Here is a 19,118-nt window from a genome sequence, read left to right as displayed (position 1 = left end):
CACTGTGTGTTATACTTGTATAACTATGCATGTGACAAATAAAGATAAGATAAGATAAGATAAGATAAGATAACTCTTTATTGTCATTGCACAGTCATACATAGTACAGTAGTACAATGAAATTGGAAAAACTGTCCTACGTCGGCACTACATATAACACAACACGACACGATATGACACATCACAACGTAACAAACAACACAACACAGTATATTAACTTAGTATAAAAAAGAAGAATAAGTATGTGTATTGCACACTGTTATTATTGCACATTAATTATTATTGCACCTTGTTATAAATATAAATATTATTGTTATTGTTTTAAACATTGTTACCTCCCCCTAAAAAGTCCAGGGAGGTATCCAGTCAGGTCAGCTATTTACATTGATCAGGGCTATTGCCCTGTTGTAAAAGCTGTCCTTGAGTCTATTTGTTCGGGACCTCAGCAGCCTGAACCTCCTGCCAGACGGCAGCAGCTTAAACACCCGGTGTCCTGGGTGTGTGCAGTCCCGTAGGATGCTGCGTGCCCTCTTGAGACAGCGAGTGCTGTACCTTGAACCTTAAGATAAGATGGGGCCTGATTATTTAAGACCTTGAAGGAGCAGGATTTTGGATTCATGTTCCAGTTGATGCATCAGAGTCAATCTGGGATCCAGTGTGGAGCACATGGACACTTTTAAGGCTTAAAGAACAAACCGATGATTCGATTAGATACTCGGCTCCATCTCTGGAGTCACGGCCACCAAAGCTTTGTTTCTGCTAACACTGTAAACATATACAAATGCACATTAATAGTTGTTACAGCAGAAAGAGAAAAAGAAGCGTCAAAGACAGGAAGGAGATCTGCTCCACTGTGGAGAGAGCTGCACAACTTTGTTCCTGCAGAATTGTCACACAGTCAAACTGATAATTCTTCATTTTTCATTGATAGTTAAACAGACTGGTTCTTATAGCTCTGAACGTGCTTCACAGCACAGCAGCAGCAATTGTGTGTTTCAGGAAGAAACAACGTTACAATAGAGCAGACTCTCCTGACACTGACAGACAACACTGCGTCTTTACATCAGTGCTGACCACGTCCTTCCAGTTTCATCTACATGAAGTATATATAAATAAAACAGCGCTGACTTCATGTCTTGTTCTAGGACCGGGACACCGACCTATTCTTGATGCTGATATTGAATAAGTGGTTGACTGGTGTATGTGTGTACCTCTAAAGATGTCTCTATAGATGACAAATACATGACTGTATACATGAAACTGACAGCAAGACGTGGGAAGGACACGGAGGCAGAGTGAGAGTTACCCTCTGAGCACTGATGAAGAGTCTGTGGATTATACTGCCAGCCAGGCCCTGGCCTGCTCCTGTCACTACCACCTCTGGTTCCTCCAGCAGGGAGCTCACAAACCTAGAGACAACACACAATGTGGGAAATGTTACAATATTCCCACAAAACAAAACACTTAAATAAGAACATGTAAAACCTGAAGACACCAAAACTATAAATAAGACCACCAACATGAGCGAGAAAGAAACATCATCATCATCATCGTTTATTTGTATAGCACTTTAAGAACACACCAGGCAGACCAAAGTGCTGAACAACACAGATCAAAACAACAACCAAATTAAAAATACCATAAAATCATTACATACAATAAAATAAATAAGAAGGTGTCAGTTTCCTACAGTTAAAAGCCAGGGAATAAAAATAGGTTTTCAATCTGGACTGAAAGACCTGCACTGATGACGCTTGTCTAATTTGGAGGGGAAGGTTATTCCAGAGCATCGGAGCCGCAATTGAAAAGGCACGGTCTCCTCTGCATTTCAGCCGCGACTTAGGGACCGACAGCAGCAGCTGCTCAGCTGAACGGAGCGAGCGAGGAGGAACATGTGGCTTCAGCAAGTCAGATAAGTACACAGGAGCCAGACCATTTAAAGATTTAAAAACCAATAAAAGGACCTTAAAACGAACCCTAAAATCAATGGGAAGCCAATGCAAGGAAGCCAGAACCGGAGTGATGTGATCGAATCTCCTACTACCGGTTAAAAATCGCGCCGCCGCGTTTTGCACTAACTGCAGGCGTGACAAGGTGAAAGGTGAAACGTGTGAACTGACTGTGATCCTTCAGACGGCGTCTTTGTGAAACGTTAACAGATTCATCGTGACAACCTGTTACTGACAAACTATCTATAGTGACGGTGAAGACGGTTACATGTCACCAACAGCACAAACAAAGCTGTCAGTGAGCGCAGCTCAAACTCTGCGACTCACTTCTTCAGTTCATCAGCAGCCTCTCCGCTGTCGTCCTCAGGAATGGAGAACTTGGCCTTGAGCGAGCGAGCTTGAGTGATGACTGTCTCCATGCTCAGCAGCTGGTTAATGAAATCCTGCACACAGGACAAGAACAACTGTCTGCTCAATCCTGACAGCATGAGACCCCAAGACTGTCACATTTATACACATACAGTGGGGCAAAAAAGTATTTAGTCAGCCACCGATTGTGCAAGTTCCCCCACTTAAAATGATGACAGAGGTCAGTAATTTGCACCAGAGGTACACTTCAACTGTGAGAGACAGAATGTGAAAAAAAAATCCATGAATCCACATGGTAGGATTTGTAAAGAATTTATTCGTAAATCAGGGTGGAAAATAAGTATTTGGTCACCTCAAACAAGGAAAATCTCTGGCTCTCACAGACCTGTAACGTCTTCTGTAAGAAGCTTTTCTGTCCCCCACTCGTTACCTGTATGAATGGCACCTGTTTGAACTCATCATCTGTATAAAAGACACCTGTCCACAGCCTCAAACAGTCAGACTCCAAACTCCGCCATGGCCAAGACCAAAGAGCTTTCGAAGGACACCAGGAAAAGTATTGTAGACCTGCACCAGACTGGGAAGAGTGAATCTACAATAGGCAAGCAGCTTGGTGTGAAAAAAATCAACTGTGGGAGCAATCATCAGAAAATGGAAGACATACAAGACCACTGATAATCTCCCTCGATCTGGGGCTCCACGCAAGATCTCATCCCGTGGGGTCAAAATGATCATGAGAACGGTGAGCAAAGATCCCAGAACCACACGGGGGGACCTGGTGAATGACCTGCAGAGAGCTGGGACCAAAGTAACAAAGGTCACCATCAGTAACACACTACAACGGCAGGGAATCAAATCCCGCAGTGCCAGACGTGTTCCGCTGCTGAAGCCAGTGCATGTCCAGGCCCGTCTGAAGTTTGCCAGAGAGCACATGGATGATACAGCAGAGGATTGGGAGAATGTCATGTGGTCAGATGAAACCAAAGTAGAACTTTTTGGTATAAACTCAACTCGTCGTGTTTGGAGGAAGAAGAATACTGAGTTGCATCCCAAGAACACCATACCTACTGTGAAGCATGGGGGTGGAAACATCATGCTATGGGGCTGTTTTTCTGCCAAGGGGACAGGACGACTGATCCGTGTTAAGGACAGAATGAATGGGGCCATGTATGGTGAGATTTTGAGCCAAAACCTCCTTCCATCAGTGAGAACTTTGAAGATGAAACGAGGCTGGGTCTTCCAACATGACAATGATCCAAAACACACCGCCCGGGCAACAAAGGAGTGGCTCCGTAAGAAGCATTTGAAAGTCCTGGAGTGGCCTAGCCAGTCTCCAGACCTCAACCCCATAGAAAATCTGTGGCAGGAGTTGAAAGTCCGTGTTGCTCGGCGACAGCCCCAAAACATCACTGCTCTCGAGAAGATCTGCATGGAGGAATGGGCCAAAATACCAGCTACTGTGTGTGCAAACCTGGTAAAGACCTATAGTAAACGTTTGACCTCTGTTATTGCCAACAAAGGTTATGTTACAAAGTATTGAGTTGTATTTTTGTTATTGACCAAATACTTATTTTCCACCCTGATTTACGAATAAATTCTTTACAAATCCTACCATGTGGATTCATGGATTTTTTTTTCCACATTCTGTCTCTCACAGTTGAAGTGTACCTCTGGTGCAAATTACTGACCTCTGTCATCATTTTAGGTGGGGGAACTTGCACAATCGGTGGCTGACTAAATACTTCTTTGCCCCACTGTACATGGTTTTTCCTACGTGGAACGTTATAGGCTGAGTCTCGGGGTGTAAAAGGCGTGTTTGGAGTCACAGTGGATACATGGCATACTTAAATGTACTTTGAGAAAGCCAAGAATACTTTTACACAACAAGACTGTCCAATCAAGCAAAAATAACATGGTGGGGTTTAGCTGTGCAGCTGTACAGTGTTATTCAAAGAAAAGGGGCTGTATGGATACTGACTGCTAGTGAGAAGAACATTTTTATATGTGAAGAAGTGATGATTGTTCTCAGACTTTAGGACAGTATTAAAGCAGGTGTTTAATGCACCTAACGTGTGATCAAACTCAATAATAACAATCTCAGTCTCTGTTTTCGATCACTGATAAACACATCCGATATCAGCAGAGTATAAAAGCTTTGAGCCCAGGTGGGAACAGCCGAAGGAATTACCTAGGTTTAGAAAAAAGTTAGCCATCACTGAGGAAGCACTGGAGTTTATTACTCCAGCTCCCACTACAATCCCACTGCACCACACCCCTGTTTTCATGGTTCAGCCATCAATGGCCATAATAATTATCAGCCAAGTTCTCAGCCATGGTGCACACTGTCCAATCACAGCACATACTCAACTACAACTAGGGATGGGTATCGTTTAGGTTTTATCCAATACCGGTGCCAAACCGGTACTTTTGAAACGGTGCCGGTGCTTAAAGAATGGAGAACACAAAATTGGCCCAAAAACCTCTCGTGTTCAGCTGTTTTTTTGTAAAAAGATAACAATGTTAGCCTTTTCTGCAGCTATGGGGCATATATGGTATCACTCTTGGCTGGAAGCAGTGCTTAAACAATGGAAAAACACAAACTTTGTCCAAAAACCTCTCATGTTTAACTGTTTTCCACTTTTTCTTTGGTCATTTTAGCCTTTTTGGCCAGGGTGAAGGGAGCATCTGCCATCAAACAAGAAGACAGCCGCATGTAACTATGATGATGTTTGCTAGTTCACCTTACGTACATTAATGTAATAACGTGGTTAGCCTACTCACGCAGAGAAGAACGGCTGCTGCTGCCATCATCATCTGTCATCATGTCTGCTAGACTGGCAGGGCTAGGGGCCAGGACTCTCCTCTTCGGGTTCTCGGGGGATGTTGCTAACTCCGGGTCCGATAACTGGCAACCCACCCACAGTAGATGTGCTCGGTGTGAGGTCTCGCAGCAAGCTATCATACGGCGCATTTCTCGGCTTTTAAAAAAAACGCTATGCGTCGCCAGGTGTTTCATCGGATTTGAGGTGCTACCTCCTTTGACAGTATCACAGTATCAGCTTAAAGCACTTGTTGCTGCTGAGTTTGCATCTTTTGCTGTGAAGTAGAGCCAGACTTTGACCGCTTCGCCTTGGGCATTTTTAATCTGTAGCTCTGCTCTAAAAGAACGTACGTACCTGGCCCCGCCTACTATCCTCGGAAACGTAAAATGATTGGCTAGAATCTAAAGTGTGTCACAGCTCAGGAAAAAAAAAAGCACCGAAATAAAGCACCGAAATGTGCGCTGCTTTTCGGTCTGGTTACTACCGTTTATGTCAGAACCGGTGCCATCATGGCACCGGACACCGGTACCCATCCCTAACTACAACACAAACACAGTTAACAATCAATTAATAATTTATTTAAAAACAAAACTTTTTTGGGTGAATCTAATGATACTTTCTTTTAAACTGAATTATTTGTGGAAAGTCCGGTCGAGTTTTCACTGACCTCTAACTTCTTGTAGTCCTGGTTGGGGGACTGCAGGAGCTTGCTCGCTTGAACTGTAGCTTCCTGAATGGTTTTTTGCACTGATGGAATATCTTCAGCAGACTCTGAAAGAGAAGAAATGACAGTGTTTCCAGAGTGACAGAAAGCTGTGATTAAAAGAAAGACCTGCCACGTTTGTAACCTCAATTACTGTTAACATGAGAAAAAGCCTAAAATCGAGTAAACCTGCAAACTATTATCTTACTAATACAGATCCTTTTGAAATAGACAAAACCTTCACAACATTTTATAATAATCTTTACAGAGATTAAAACATATCCACAAAGTCTTGATGGATTATTATTGGAGTTAATTATAATAATAATAACAATTATTATTATTATTATTATTATTATTATTATTACACAGTAACAGCAAACAAAGTAAGTCTTCCTCAGACCCACAGATAAGGATGATGATGAAGAGGCTCCGAGACCACGTGATAAGCAACAAAGCCGTCACACCGACTGCTCAGTGTGCAGAAAACATGTGACTGTAATTTTTAGAAAGTATCATCAGTTTTTACCTTATTGGCTCCTCACAGGCACCGAATGGAAACTTCCCAAACTCCACCCCCCCCACCTCGCCACCAAGGAGCGCATCAAAATCTGCCAGAAAAAACACAAAAAAACTGAATAATCGTCCAAACAGCAGAGCAGGCAGTCTGTCACCAGAGCCCACCCAGGGCGTCCTCACAGTCAGGGAGTTCAGTAACACAACCAACCTCTGTTTGTGACACACACACACACGTAAAACATATTGAACGCATCACCAATTGTCTACATATATTTCTAAAGGTGATGTTCACATGAAATTCTCACTAGATGTTGGTAACAACCCATCCAATCCACACATGCAGAGAAACAACTTTAAATCAAACAATATAACAAATAAACTCGATGTATTGTGAGTCTTTCTACGTACGATGGTGAAAATTCAAAATCCTGCTCCTCACATACAAGGTCTTAAATAAGGCTTTGCCAACTCCAGGCCTCGAGGGCTGGTGTCCTGCAGGTTTTAGATCTCACCCTGGGTCTACACACCTGAATCAAAGGATTAGTTCATTACCAGGCCTCTGGAGAACTTCAAGACATGTTGAGGAGGTGATTTAGCCGTTTAAATCATCTGTGTTGGATCAAGGACACATCTAAAACCTGCAGGACACCGGCCCTCGAGGCCTGGAGTTCGATGCCTGTGTCTTAAATAATCAGGCCCCATCTTATCTTAATGACCTTGTAGTACCATATCACCCTATTAGAGCACTTCGCTCTCGCTCTGCAGGCCTACTTGTTGTTCCTAGAGTATTTAAAAGTAGAATGGGAGGCAGAGCCTTCAGTTTTCAGGCCCCTCTTCTGTGGAACCAGCTTCCAGTTTGGATTCAGGAGACAGACACTATCTCTACTTTCAAGATCAGGCTTCAAACTTTCCTTTTTGCTAAAGCATATAGTTAGGGCTGGACCAGGTGACCCTGAACCCTCCCTTAGTTATGCTGCAATAGACGTAGGCTGCCGGGGGATTCCCATGATGCACTGGGTGTTTCTTCTTCACTCACTATGTATTAACAGACCTCTCTGCATTGAATCATACCTGTTATTAACCTCTGTCTCTCTTCCACAGCAGGTCTTTATCCTGTCTTCCTTCTCTCATTCCAACCAATCACAGCAGATGGCCCCGCCCCTCCCTGAGCCTGGTTCTGCTGGAGGTTTCTTCCTGTTAAAAGGGAGTTTTTCCTTCCCACTGTCCCCAAAGTGCTTGCTGATCGGGGGTCATATGATCGTTGGGTTTTTCTCTGTATCTATTATTGTACGATACTGTGCAATATAAAGCACCTTGAGGCGACTGTTGTTGTGATTTGGTGCTGTATAAATAAAATGGAATTGAACAGGTAAAAATATGGCGACATCAGGAGTTTCAGACGGTGAGAGAATGAATCTCGCTGCAAAAGTAACGATGTTTTAAACCCTGCATGTCAACGTCTCCCTGCACACCAAGCAAACATTAAATAAACTGTTTTATAGTCACTGTCTCGACTTGTTTCTGTAATTTGATGTCATCCATTTTTTTTATTTTTGTCATTTTTATAGGAACAACAGAGCAGCTTTTTCATTTCAGTCGTTTTATTTTGACTCATGATTCTTTTCTTGACGTCGTTTTTTGTTGCTGTGATCTTTTGATGTTAAAGTCTAGTGTTGACCACAGAAAGAGACTTACTGTGATTATACTGTAATCTGTGAAAATCCTCTGTGTGCAGCTGATGGTTAAAAGAAAACATTTCAGTTCATTCAGATCATTTTTATGTTGACAATAGAAAACCATCCTGAATGGTCGGTTTGAATAAGTGCAAATTTATATGGTTTCACACAAGAAGCGTCTCATGATGGGTAAAACCAACAAGCTCTCTCAAGACCTTTGCACACTTAAGACTGATGGCATCGGCTACAGAAGAATTTCTAAGTTACTGAAGGTTCCAGTGAGCACTGTTGGGGCCATAAACCTGGCGTTGCCCCTGCAGGGTTTTTATTTATTTACGATAAACCAGCCACGACCAAGCGCTCCCCACACGATTTCAGACAGACGAGTGAAAAGACTTATCAGAAGAACGACCTGGAACCAGCAGGTACAATCGTTCCACAGGAAACAACAACATGACCTGCATCACACACACGCCTCCTAAAAGCCACTGGCAGGGTTTCTGGATGTCAGCCACTTGCTGACATGTATTTAAAAAAATTTAATAATTTCTTAATAATAATATTACTTTTTTTTTATTTGTGTATTAATACCATAACATGTACTGCCTACCTGGAGGCTGCTGTGGCCATGAATACTGCTGCCAGTCTTGGAGCACGTAGGTGAAGCGAATGGCGATGTTGACTGGAGGCAGAGGGAACAGGGAACAACCCTGATGACAACAGGAAGACATCAGCTCATGTTTATGGTAACAAGCTGCAGCATTAATCTCTCTGTACAGGCGTGGATTACACCTCGTCATTGTCGGCTGTTTCTGGGAACATACTGAACACATTTAACCCTCATGTGTGGATGATGACAACATCAATCAGGATTTTTATTCTTCTTTAGGAATGAATATAAGATTTTTGAACTTCATTTTTTAAATGTCCACTTAGGTGGACAACATCGGTTTTGACTTATGAAGGGTATGGAGACATCAGTGTGTAGTGTTTCTGTGCAAGTTTACCATCAACATCAACACAAATACAAGAAAACAGCCTTTGAATAGCTGCAGACCACTGTGCATGAAAGGGTTAAACAACGTGATGTCTGGGAATCCATTGTGTTTCCAGGAATAGGAATAAACAAAGTTCAAACAAACTGATCATTAAACCAACATCCACTTCCTAACAGTCTTTATTTTATTCACAAATTAATTTCACAAAAATCCAGAAACCGAATTTACACAGAATTAGACGTCTTCTTCTTCCTCTTCTGTTTTCCCAATGTTCACATAACTAAGCAGTGTGCTGTACTGTTATCAACCTGCTCTTTGATGAACTATTACAAGAATATATTCCTATTATAAGATAAGATGTTTGTGTTATTTTCAAGTTGAATACAGTTTTTGTGTGACTGTCAGAGCACAGCAGGAGGAGGAGGAGGAGGAGAGACTGTACATGAGCAGGAAAAACCAGATGAATAAATGTTTTAGAAAATACATTTACATGCACTTCGTGGATGCTTTTATGATTATTAGTTGCATTTAACAGGATTCACATCGTCCTAAAATGGTCTGGAACAGGATGCTGAGGTGATACTTGTAGAACATGGGTACATGACGCTCTGTGGCTGCACAATTTTAATTTTTCTTTATTAAAAACAAACAAACAACCTTGAAATATGATCCATATAAAGATGTTTGTTCCAGAGCACTTACTATCTTAGATTTGAAGATGTCGAGCAGGCCGGACAGGTGGTTGTACTGCACGGGCGCTCGACGCAGGTGAACGATCTCAAAGTCGGTGCGCACGCCTGGTCCTTTGCACTCTCCGGCATACATCCGCCTCCACTTCTGCTGGATCTGCACAAACATCGGCACCTGACTGAACACAAGATAAACAGCAGAAGGCATTACTAGCAGGATCTCTGGTACACGCCCAACATCCAGCTTCAGTTTCTCTCAACCAGCAACAATCCAGCTAAACTAAACAGTCCGACTGAAACACAGAGCAACAAGCTGCAGAACTGCATTGTACTGGCATGTATGTCAGCACTGTCACTGCACGGACCGCTGAGTGCTACACAGACTGGTTTTAATATGTTGTGTTCATTGGCGTAATCTGGGGCTGCAGCAATTCATCACTTCTAAAAAAAATCCTCCAAACCAATTCTTTGCTGCGATGCTGCGATGCAGCGTGCTCTGTAGCACAGACTTGTTCAACGATGTAAACGTGTGTGAGGGATAGGTCAGTAGGTAGAGTGGCTGCCCCGGGATCAGAAGGTTGGGGGTTTGAATCAAGTGAAAAGCTAAGCTGAGGTACCCCTGAGCAAGGTCCCTACACACTCCCCAGGCGCTGCATTGGGTGAATGGGTTAAATGCAGAGTTATTTCGCTACGGCCTACGGGGACTAACACATATACATTATTCAGCCACATTTGTGAGTATAAACAGCCATGCAAACCAAACTTATTTAGGAGCAGCATGTGAATAAAAGGTCTGACAACATTAAGCCCACACATCCCCAGTGTTAAACAAAAACACTGATAACACAGCAGCAGTGATGATGACGCTGCAGTTTGACGTGGAGCTGAAGTTTACACACTGACAGGAGCAAAGAGGCGTTACTGAGACGGTGAGCTCAGGTAAAGTGAAAGAAAACTTCTTTCAGCAGCGCTGCTCTCGTGATCATCATTAAAACCTTTATTCTGAAAGAGCTCGTCCTCCATCACAGCAGGAAAGCTACAGAAGTCAGGCTACATTCAAATATGTTGATGAACTATTCATTTAGTCTGATACCATGTTTACATGTCACAGCCTGCAACCGTCGCATTTTACCTGCAGCAAACAGGGGTGAGTCTAAAGGGGGGGCATGGGGTGGATGAGACCATGTTAATTTAAAGGCTTTTTAACATTTTTCAGATTGATAGTGAAATAATATAAAAAATAAAAGCCAATCTAAATGTAAAACTCTTCTTCCAGTAGAATAACAATAATAATAATAAATTGTATTTATAAAGCGCCCTTCAAGTCACCCAAGGACACGTTACAATAGATAAAAACACATAACAGAACACTGACACAATGAAGAGCAATAAAAACAAAAGTAAGAGATAAAATGAACAAACAGTGGATTCACAGTGAACATGCAGATTTGAACAGATGGGTTTTGAGTTGAGATTTGAACTGGGGGAGAACCAGTGTTTCTTATATGTGGGGGCAGAGAGCTCCACAGCCTGGGAGCAGAGCAGGTGAAAGCTCTGCTTCCCATGGTGCTGAGGCGGAAGGGAAGCACAGAAAGCTGGATAGAAGAAGAAGATCGAAGTGAGCGGGCAGAACAGGTAGTGCTGAACAGGTCAGAAAGGTAAGGAGGAGCGAGGTTATGAATGGCCTTGAAGGTGAGCAGAAGTTTGTATATTATCTGGAACTCCACTGGGAGCCAGTGAAGTTCCTGAAGAACAGGTGATGTGCTGGTAGGAGGGGGCTCTGGTGATAATGCGAGCAGCAGAGTTCTGAACCAGTTGAAGCTTATGGAGGGATTTATGGGGGAGACCATGCAAAAGAGAATTGCAGTAGTCAATACAGGAGGTAACGAGACTGTGGACAAGAATGGACGAAGACTGGGTGGAGAGAGAAGGACGTAATCTGTTAACGCTGCATACCCCACCTCTGGCGCCGGTGCCCACCTCTCAACTTTAAATCCATGTAGACATTGAGGGTTCTCGGGAGGGGCCGTGCTAACACCTGCTGCTCTCTGGCAGCAGCACCATGCTCTCCCATGTTTTAAATGCACCTTAGAACAACACGCAGCAACACTACACATGAGCGAGAGGAGGGAGGTTTGGGGTCTTCACACACCCCCGTTCTCTGCTGGCCATCGGGGCCTCTTCCTGGGCAAAGGGGGCCCTCGGGCCTCCGGGCCTGCGGCTCGGTTCACTCTGGCACAGCTGGCTGCCGGCAGAGCCGGTGGGCACGCCACTGCAGCCCCCCTCTGGCTTCTGCTCCGTGGCTACTGGGGTGACCCCTCGTCTGGGGCTCTCCTCAGCTCTTCCCAGGAGGGTGGCACGGATGCCCCTCCGGTGGTCCTCCTTGGGCTCTCACACTCTGGGGCCTCTGGATGTCTGGAGCCTGGATCTCCTCCATGCCTGCTTCATGCCCTGGAGAATGGGCTATGGCTCTCTACATCCTCTTGCAGACCGTTACATGGGGAAACCTTTTGAATACAAGCGCGCTGATCCACACAGGTGTGCACACGGGTGTTCACTGTTCATAGACATAAACTACACCTTTATTGGTGCTATTTCCAAGCACATTGTGCGCTGTCTGTCCTGCGTGCTGCACAACAACATTCAATATTTAGTATTTACTGCTGTTTACACTTAGCTAGATTAATGCGATGGTGTTGTGTTTAGTATGTTGCTTTGTTTTTTTTGCTTGTTTTCTTTTCTTTTTCTCTCAACAGGTGATCCAGGAGATTTTTTTCTCTTCTTTCTCTTTTTAAGTGCCCTCTCTCGCTGTCCCTCTCCCCTTCTGTTTTTCTTTTCCTTCCTCTTTCTTTCTCCCTTTCCTATCCCTCAGTCATGTCTGTCCCGTCTGTAACAACTGAAAATAAAATAAAATAAATAATAACAACAACAAAGGTCGATCAAATGGACCAGTACGGCAATGCCACGATGATCCATTTGGCAAAGTAAATCCATTGGGTCTCCTTGTTGGTCTTCAGACAACAATTCTGACGGCTAAAGAACCAAATGGGACAGGCAAAAAAAAAAATGCTGCATAGATGGAAACAGGCAGAATAGGTGAAATTATTGATGTGAGATTTATAGGAAAGTGAACTGTCTAGGATGACACCAAAGCTCTTAACCTGAGGAGAAGGGAAAACTGTGGCGTTATCGATAGTGAGAGAGAAATGGTTCGCCTTCAAAGGGTGAACCATCACTCCTTCAGTTGCACACTTAAAACTCAAACATGAACACACATCACACCGTCAGGAGGCACTAATGTGCTCACAAAACCTTCCACGCAGTGCGATGACCGTAACTTACCAGCCACTGTTGGCCAGAGAGATGGAGATGGAGCTTAGAAGCAGGTTGCATTTCGACTCACTGATGACGGCCTCACAGTTCGTTCCAGGGCTGATGACCACAAACTCTCGTATGCCAAACCTACCAAGACATACAGCATCACAGCAGACATTTATCCACATAGGATGGAAGAAACATTTGCTTCATTCTGTATGCTGTTAGATCCCTTGGTAACAATAAAGACCATCACTAATCAATGGGATATTATTTTACTATTACACTCTGAAGAAAAATAAAATATTCAGAAATTGTCTGAATTACCTCTTTGTAGACGCATCTATGATTCTCTGCTTATATTTACGAAGTCTTTCTGGCAACTCAAAGCCAGAAACACTTGCACTTTCTGGACTTGCTCTCTTAAATGAAAGACACACTTAAACTATATGTTCATGTTGCACTTTATGCTATGCACTGTATCTAGCTCACATATCCATTTAACCTGTGGGATTATAATATTATTTTATGCCATGTTAGACCCCTAATTAAAGATTGTGAATTATTATGTAGTTTTAGTTTGCATTATTCTCCTGAATTAGACGAAGCTGATAACTATTGCATTTGTTAAACTGATTTGCATTACATTAGACTGCTGATTTATTGTGAATGAATGATATTGTTTTATGATGCATTATACTGCTGAGTTATAAGAAATAGTGTTCGCAGAAAGTCATCGCCTTATTTGTCTGATTAGAAGAGAACAGAACATACTGGAGAGGTTTTCTGCCCCATCTCAGCAGGAGCAGATAAACAGGGAGCCAAGGTCGTAGCTTAGGCGCCGTGTGAGGGAAAGAATGTGAATGTTTAGGCTTTATGATTAGGTGGGGGCCACTAGAGGCTATAAGAGTTTGATCAATGCTCCACCATTTTGAGATCTGATGCTGTCTGCGTACGGTGTCCATCTCCCACGCGTGTGATCATTAAAATCATCGTTTGACTCAACCCGGCTGGACCAGTGTTGTTATTTTGGTTTTTCCTCTTGTATCCATCCCCAATATTTGAATCCGTAACAAACCTAACATGCACATCTTTGCACTGTGGAGGAAACCTGCGCAGGCACAGTTACAGGATGCATCTCCACACAGATTTGATCCGGGACCTTCTCGCTGTGAGGCGTGCAGATAAATGACTCCACTCCACTTTGAGTGAAGCAGTTTTTTAGCATAAAAAGTAAAGACTAAACTTACCATCTGACCAGGCAGTGGGCTCGTGGAGGGAAATCATTGTTCATACAGAGAAGATCCTGCATTGCCAACGGTATAGCATCTGCCAATAGAAGAACTGTGTCAAAAACATTGTTCATTTTAAACACCATCTGAGGTGCATATGATTATTAAAGTGGGACATCTACCAAAATAACTGTACTGGGTTGACTTTCACAGATGCTCATTTCTGTTGCGGCCACAAGGTGGCAGTAATTTACTGTCCTGTACATCACTGGTGTCTCTAGTGATGTACAGGACAGACCCAGCTGACTTACAGGCCAATCTCCAACCTTCCTTTCATATCAAACATCCTTGAAAGAGTAGTTGTCAAACAGCTAACAGATCATCTGCAGAGGCTTATTTGAAGAGTTTCAGTCAGGTTTCAGAGCTCATCACAGCACAGAAACAGCTTTAGTGAAGGTTACAAATGATCTTCTTATGGCCTCTGACAGTGGACTCATCTCTGTGCTTGTCCTGCTAGACCTCAGTGCAGCGTTCAATTTCAAAGATGGAGCCTTGCTACCCTCCTCAGTGGACGCCCACTGCCATTCACAACCAAATAAGCAAGTATCCAGGTAACATTTCTGCTTTGCCTGCTTTTATTTGTACAAAGAAAAAAGGTGTTTATTCCTTTTTTTAAGCGGATACATCCAAACCTCGTGCTTTTTCCAAGGTTTACTTCATCAGTGTTTCAACAGTGGTGTGGGAGCAGGCTGTGGTACAAGCCAGAGTCAAAGCATGAAAACCAGAGGATGGAGGCCCACAGCTGTGCCCTGGGATGATGTTAATAATAATAAATATTTCTGCAAACCTGCAGGATAATAAAAACTAAAGCTACATAATAAAGGGTGTGGAGTCTGGATGTCAGCTTGTCATCGTTCTGATAACAAAATTCTGAAAACGTGACGGTCCTTCCACCACAGCCTGCATGTGCACTGAGCAGGACTGTCCAACACTGTCGACATCATTCACAACAAACAGTCAATGAAAAGCTGATGTTGATAATAGTGCAGACAAAGTGACTCTACCTTCCTCGAGGTTGTCCTTCCCATCATCCTCTTCACACTCTTGTTTCAGAAAGTAGTGGCTTATGTAGAACTTGAAGTCAGCAAAATTAATTTCCTGCGACTTCTCCGCCCAGGTTCCACTGGTGTATTCCCCCTGTGTTCAGATAATGCAGCATCATACGATGAAGGTGAGATACTTCCTTTCTGCATACTTCACACGCATGTAAAGATTTGATGAGTAAAAAATACCTTCTCTGGAGAAACCTTCCGTGCAGTGTTCCCTGTCAGCTTCCAATCATTAAGCACTTCCTCCACTCTGGACACAAAACTTCAGGCAGATGAACAGATTAGCCCAGCATACATGCACAGTGTCTGGTTCATGCTAAATAACCACTGAAACTAATCTTCAGAAATGAATTTCCCTCCAAGCACACTGTGCTTTAAATATTACATCTACAGTAAGCAATGAATATGACTGAATGCAAATGTTAACTGTGATTCGTTAAAGAGGCTGCAGCCATTTGAACTGCCTCTGCACACACGAGCTGCACCAACCAATGGATCAACATATTAGGACATGACAACGCAGTAATTTGCCGAGACAGTGCTTTGGTACAAACAACCATTTAGCCCCCCCCCCTCCCCCCTCCTCGTGACCTTTGGTTAGTGGCATTGTGATTTTGGAAGGAACCACTAAAACAAGAATCAATCTGATGCTAACATTGGCCAACCAGATCAGCTGCCTCAGTGTCTCAGAGTCCCTTGTTTTTTTTCAGTGTGCGCTCGTGTTTCTCGTCATTTAATATATTTATTTAAGGGCTGGCTGTAGCTCAGGAGGTAGAGCAGGTCAGCTGCTGATCAGAGGGTTGGTGGTTCGATCCCCGGCTCCCCCAGTTTGCATGCCAAATATCCTTGGGCAAGATACTAACCCCGACTTGCTCTCCGATGCATCCATCAGAGTATAAATGCATATGTATGATAGTTAGAAAGCGCTCACCGTATAGATAATAGTGAGTGTGGCATGTTGTATAGACCACTTTGAGTACTCCAGGAGAGCAGGCAAGCGCTGTATAAGAACCAGTCCATTTATTTTATTACTGATTTTGAGGTTGAAAATTCCGACTTTTGACAGAGTGACTCTAATCTGTACCATCTAGCTATATTTAGTTTATTGTCACCTGACAAACACAAGGAGCCACAGCCTACTGGTTTACTGCTGTTTTGTTTAAAAAACAAAAACAAACAAACAACAAAAAACCCCAGCCTCCAACAGCACTGTAAACAACGGTAGACGGGTGCATAATAAGCAGCGAATAATGCAGAAAACAGACTTGAGATGGGAAACTTTTCTTGAAGCACACAGAGAGAGAGAGCTGTACAGGAAGTGTGATTTTATTGTGGTGGAAGCAAACCAGCCAAAGTATAAGAGATTTAATGACGATGAGTATCAAACGTGAAGCCTAGTCTGGATCTTCTTTTGCTGCTGGTTCAGTCAATTTTGGTCAGAGTGACAAAACCTGCAGCTCAGACTCTGTGAGCGGTCAGCTCATACGTCTGTGTACGTGCCGTCGGGTGAACGGTCCACGCTCTGTGTTTACGTCTTTGTGTGGAACCCGTGCAGCTGCTCTCATTTACTGTTTCAGCTGTTTGGTGATTGTTGAAATCGTTTTGTGAGGTTTAACCTGAGATTCTGGAGTTTCTGGCAAAATACATTTATATTTAAAATCGATTCAGGATTTAATGAATCAATATCACTTTATTCAAGCTAAAATCGATTTTAATTGGAATATCGATTATGGAAACCCACTCCTAGTTCAAACTTCTGGCTCAAGCCCTAACAAGCAGGTGAGTTCCTTATTGACAAATGTGTCTAATTACAGGTCAGTTCTTGGAAAATGCATTTTATTTAACGCACATTTTGTAATAATACATTTTAGTTGGCTATAGTTTGTTTGGTAATCAATATCCAGAAGATTATTTAAAAATGGCTCACACATATGGCATCAGTCTTCCTATTCATCTACACCGGAAGCACATCTATATCTGTGCAGTGTTATAGTTTTAGTGATGCTGGTGTGCGATATCAGAGTGGTGGTAAATGTATATGCACAGATACACAGCCTCACTCTTTAGCTTGACTATTTGAGGTTCCCCAAGGTTCCATCTTGGGACCCCTTCTGTTTAACATCTACATGCTCCCACTGGCACAGATTATAAACAACAACAAAATAAACTATCACAGCTATGCAGATGACACACAAATATATATCACAATGTCACCAGGAGACCGAGGCCCTGTACAGGCTCTTGGTAAATGCATTGAGGAAATCAATGACTGGTTGTGCCACAATTTTCTCCAGCTAAACAAAAACAAAACTGAGGTAATAGTCTTTGGCGCCAAAGAAAAACGATTACAGGTCACCAGAGAACTTCAATCTATACATCTAAAAACCACAAACCAGGCGAGAAATTTGGGTGTAGTGATGGATGCAGACCTAAACTTAGAAAAACACATTAAGACAATAACAAAGTCAGCTTACTATCACCTCAAGAATATATCAAGGATAAAAGATCTGATGTCTCAACAGGACCTGGAAAAACTAGTCCATGCATTCATCTTTAGTAGGCTTGATTACTGTAACAGCATCTTTACAGGTCTACCTAAAAAATCAGTCAGACAACTACAGCTCATTCAGAACTCTGCTGCTCGAGTCCTCACTAAGACCAAAAAAGTGGACCACATCAGTCCAGCTCTGAGGTCCTTACACTGGCTGCCTGTCCGTCAGAGGATAGACTTTAAAGTTCTGATGCTGGCCTATAAAGCTCTGAATGGTTTAGGACCAAAATACATCAATGACCTCCTGACCCAGTATGAACCATCCAGATCCCTCAGGTCATCTGGATCCGGTCTTTTATCAGTTCCCAGAATCAGAACCAGACACGGAGAAGCTGCATTCAGCTTTTATGCTCCTTATATCTGGAACAAACTCCCAGAAAGCCTCAGATCAGCTGAAACACTCAGTTTATTTAAATCCAGGTTGAAGACTCACCTGTTCTCAGCTGCATTTGAATAAAGCACCAAATCCACACTTTAAGCTTAAATTTCAAAACTTACATTTAACTACTGATTTTATCTACTGTTCTGATTTTATCTGTTTTGATTTTATATACTGTTGTTTGTTTGTTTGTTTGTTTGTTAATTAGTTAGTTAGTTTATTTGCTTGTTTTAATCAATTTTAAATCATGCTTTTTATTTGTTCTTGTTTCTAATGTCTCTGTAAAGCACTTTGAATCACCTTGTTGTTGAATTGTGCTATACAAATAAACTTGCCTTGCCTTGCCTTAGGTTCGCTGTAATATACAATCATGTTGTTATGTTTAGGCCTGAAGAAATAAATGCAGGTTCGTGTCTCCCGAGGGCGAGCTGTGCGGAACACGTAAAGCTGTGGACTAATCCTAGTTTTCAGAGTAATGACCAGCTGGCTTACCGCTCCCACTCGGACGCAGTGGTGAAGTCGGTGATCTCGAAAACCTCCGACTCGGGCTGCAAAACACAAACGTAAACGTAAAATCAGCTGTCGTATTGTTACAGCGCGCTTAACAACCACACTGACATGTTACAAAACAAACTCACATCGCTATCAGCAGCCATGTTGTTGCCTTTGGCTGCCTGATCGGTTCCGGAAACTAGGATGTTTTTCTACGCATGTGCGAAAAGGTGGTCGCTTCCTCTATAGTTCTTTCACAATAAAAGAAAACAAACAAATTCTAAATTCAGTTAAATTTTATTTGTGTAGCGCCAA

At 42.8% G+C, this 19,118-nt stretch overlaps 1 protein-coding gene across 1 annotated transcript; it reads right to left on the bottom strand.

The window, feature by feature from the left end:
* Positions 1-565: 565 nt before the first annotated feature.
* Positions 566-18,997, bottom strand: LOC146626087 (rab3 GTPase-activating protein catalytic subunit-like). Its single transcript, XM_085361760.1, has 12 exons — positions 18,950-18,997; positions 18,804-18,859; positions 15,565-15,643; positions 15,337-15,469; positions 14,291-14,369; positions 13,068-13,187; positions 9,739-9,904; positions 8,649-8,748; positions 6,395-6,454; positions 5,808-5,911; positions 2,277-2,392; positions 566-1,409 (listed from the first exon to the last, which is right to left on the bottom strand). Exons 1-12 carry the CDS (start codon positions 18,965-18,967, stop codon positions 1,226-1,228), a joined length of 1,215 nt encoding a protein of 404 aa, XP_085217886.1. The 5' UTR covers positions 18,968-18,997; the 3' UTR covers positions 566-1,225.
* Positions 18,998-19,118: the final 121 nt, after the last annotated feature.

The sequence above is a fragment of the Diplotaxodon limnothrissa genome, linkage group LG8 (genome assembly GCF_057381915.1).
Source record: "Diplotaxodon limnothrissa isolate DT_005_m linkage group LG8, D_limnothrissa_male_GT1.1, whole genome shotgun sequence".
Classification (NCBI taxonomy): domain Eukaryota; kingdom Metazoa; phylum Chordata; class Actinopteri; order Cichliformes; family Cichlidae; genus Diplotaxodon; species Diplotaxodon limnothrissa.
Note: the sequence above shows the minus strand (reverse complement) of the source record. Positions and strands in the feature narration are given on the sequence as shown.

What these genes read in the sequence shown, in the direction of transcription:
- LOC146626087 (XM_085361760.1), bottom strand. An exon ending in GGAAGGTTTCTCCAGAGAAG is followed by an intron (nt 15,470 to 15,564) that starts GTATTTTTTACT and finishes ATCTGAACACAG; the next exon opens with GGGGAATACACCAGTGGAAC. An exon ending in GCCCACTGCCTGGTCAGATG is followed by an intron (nt 13,188 to 14,290) that starts GTAAGTTTAGTC and finishes ATGTCTTGGTAG; the next exon opens with GTTTGGCATACGAGAGTTTG.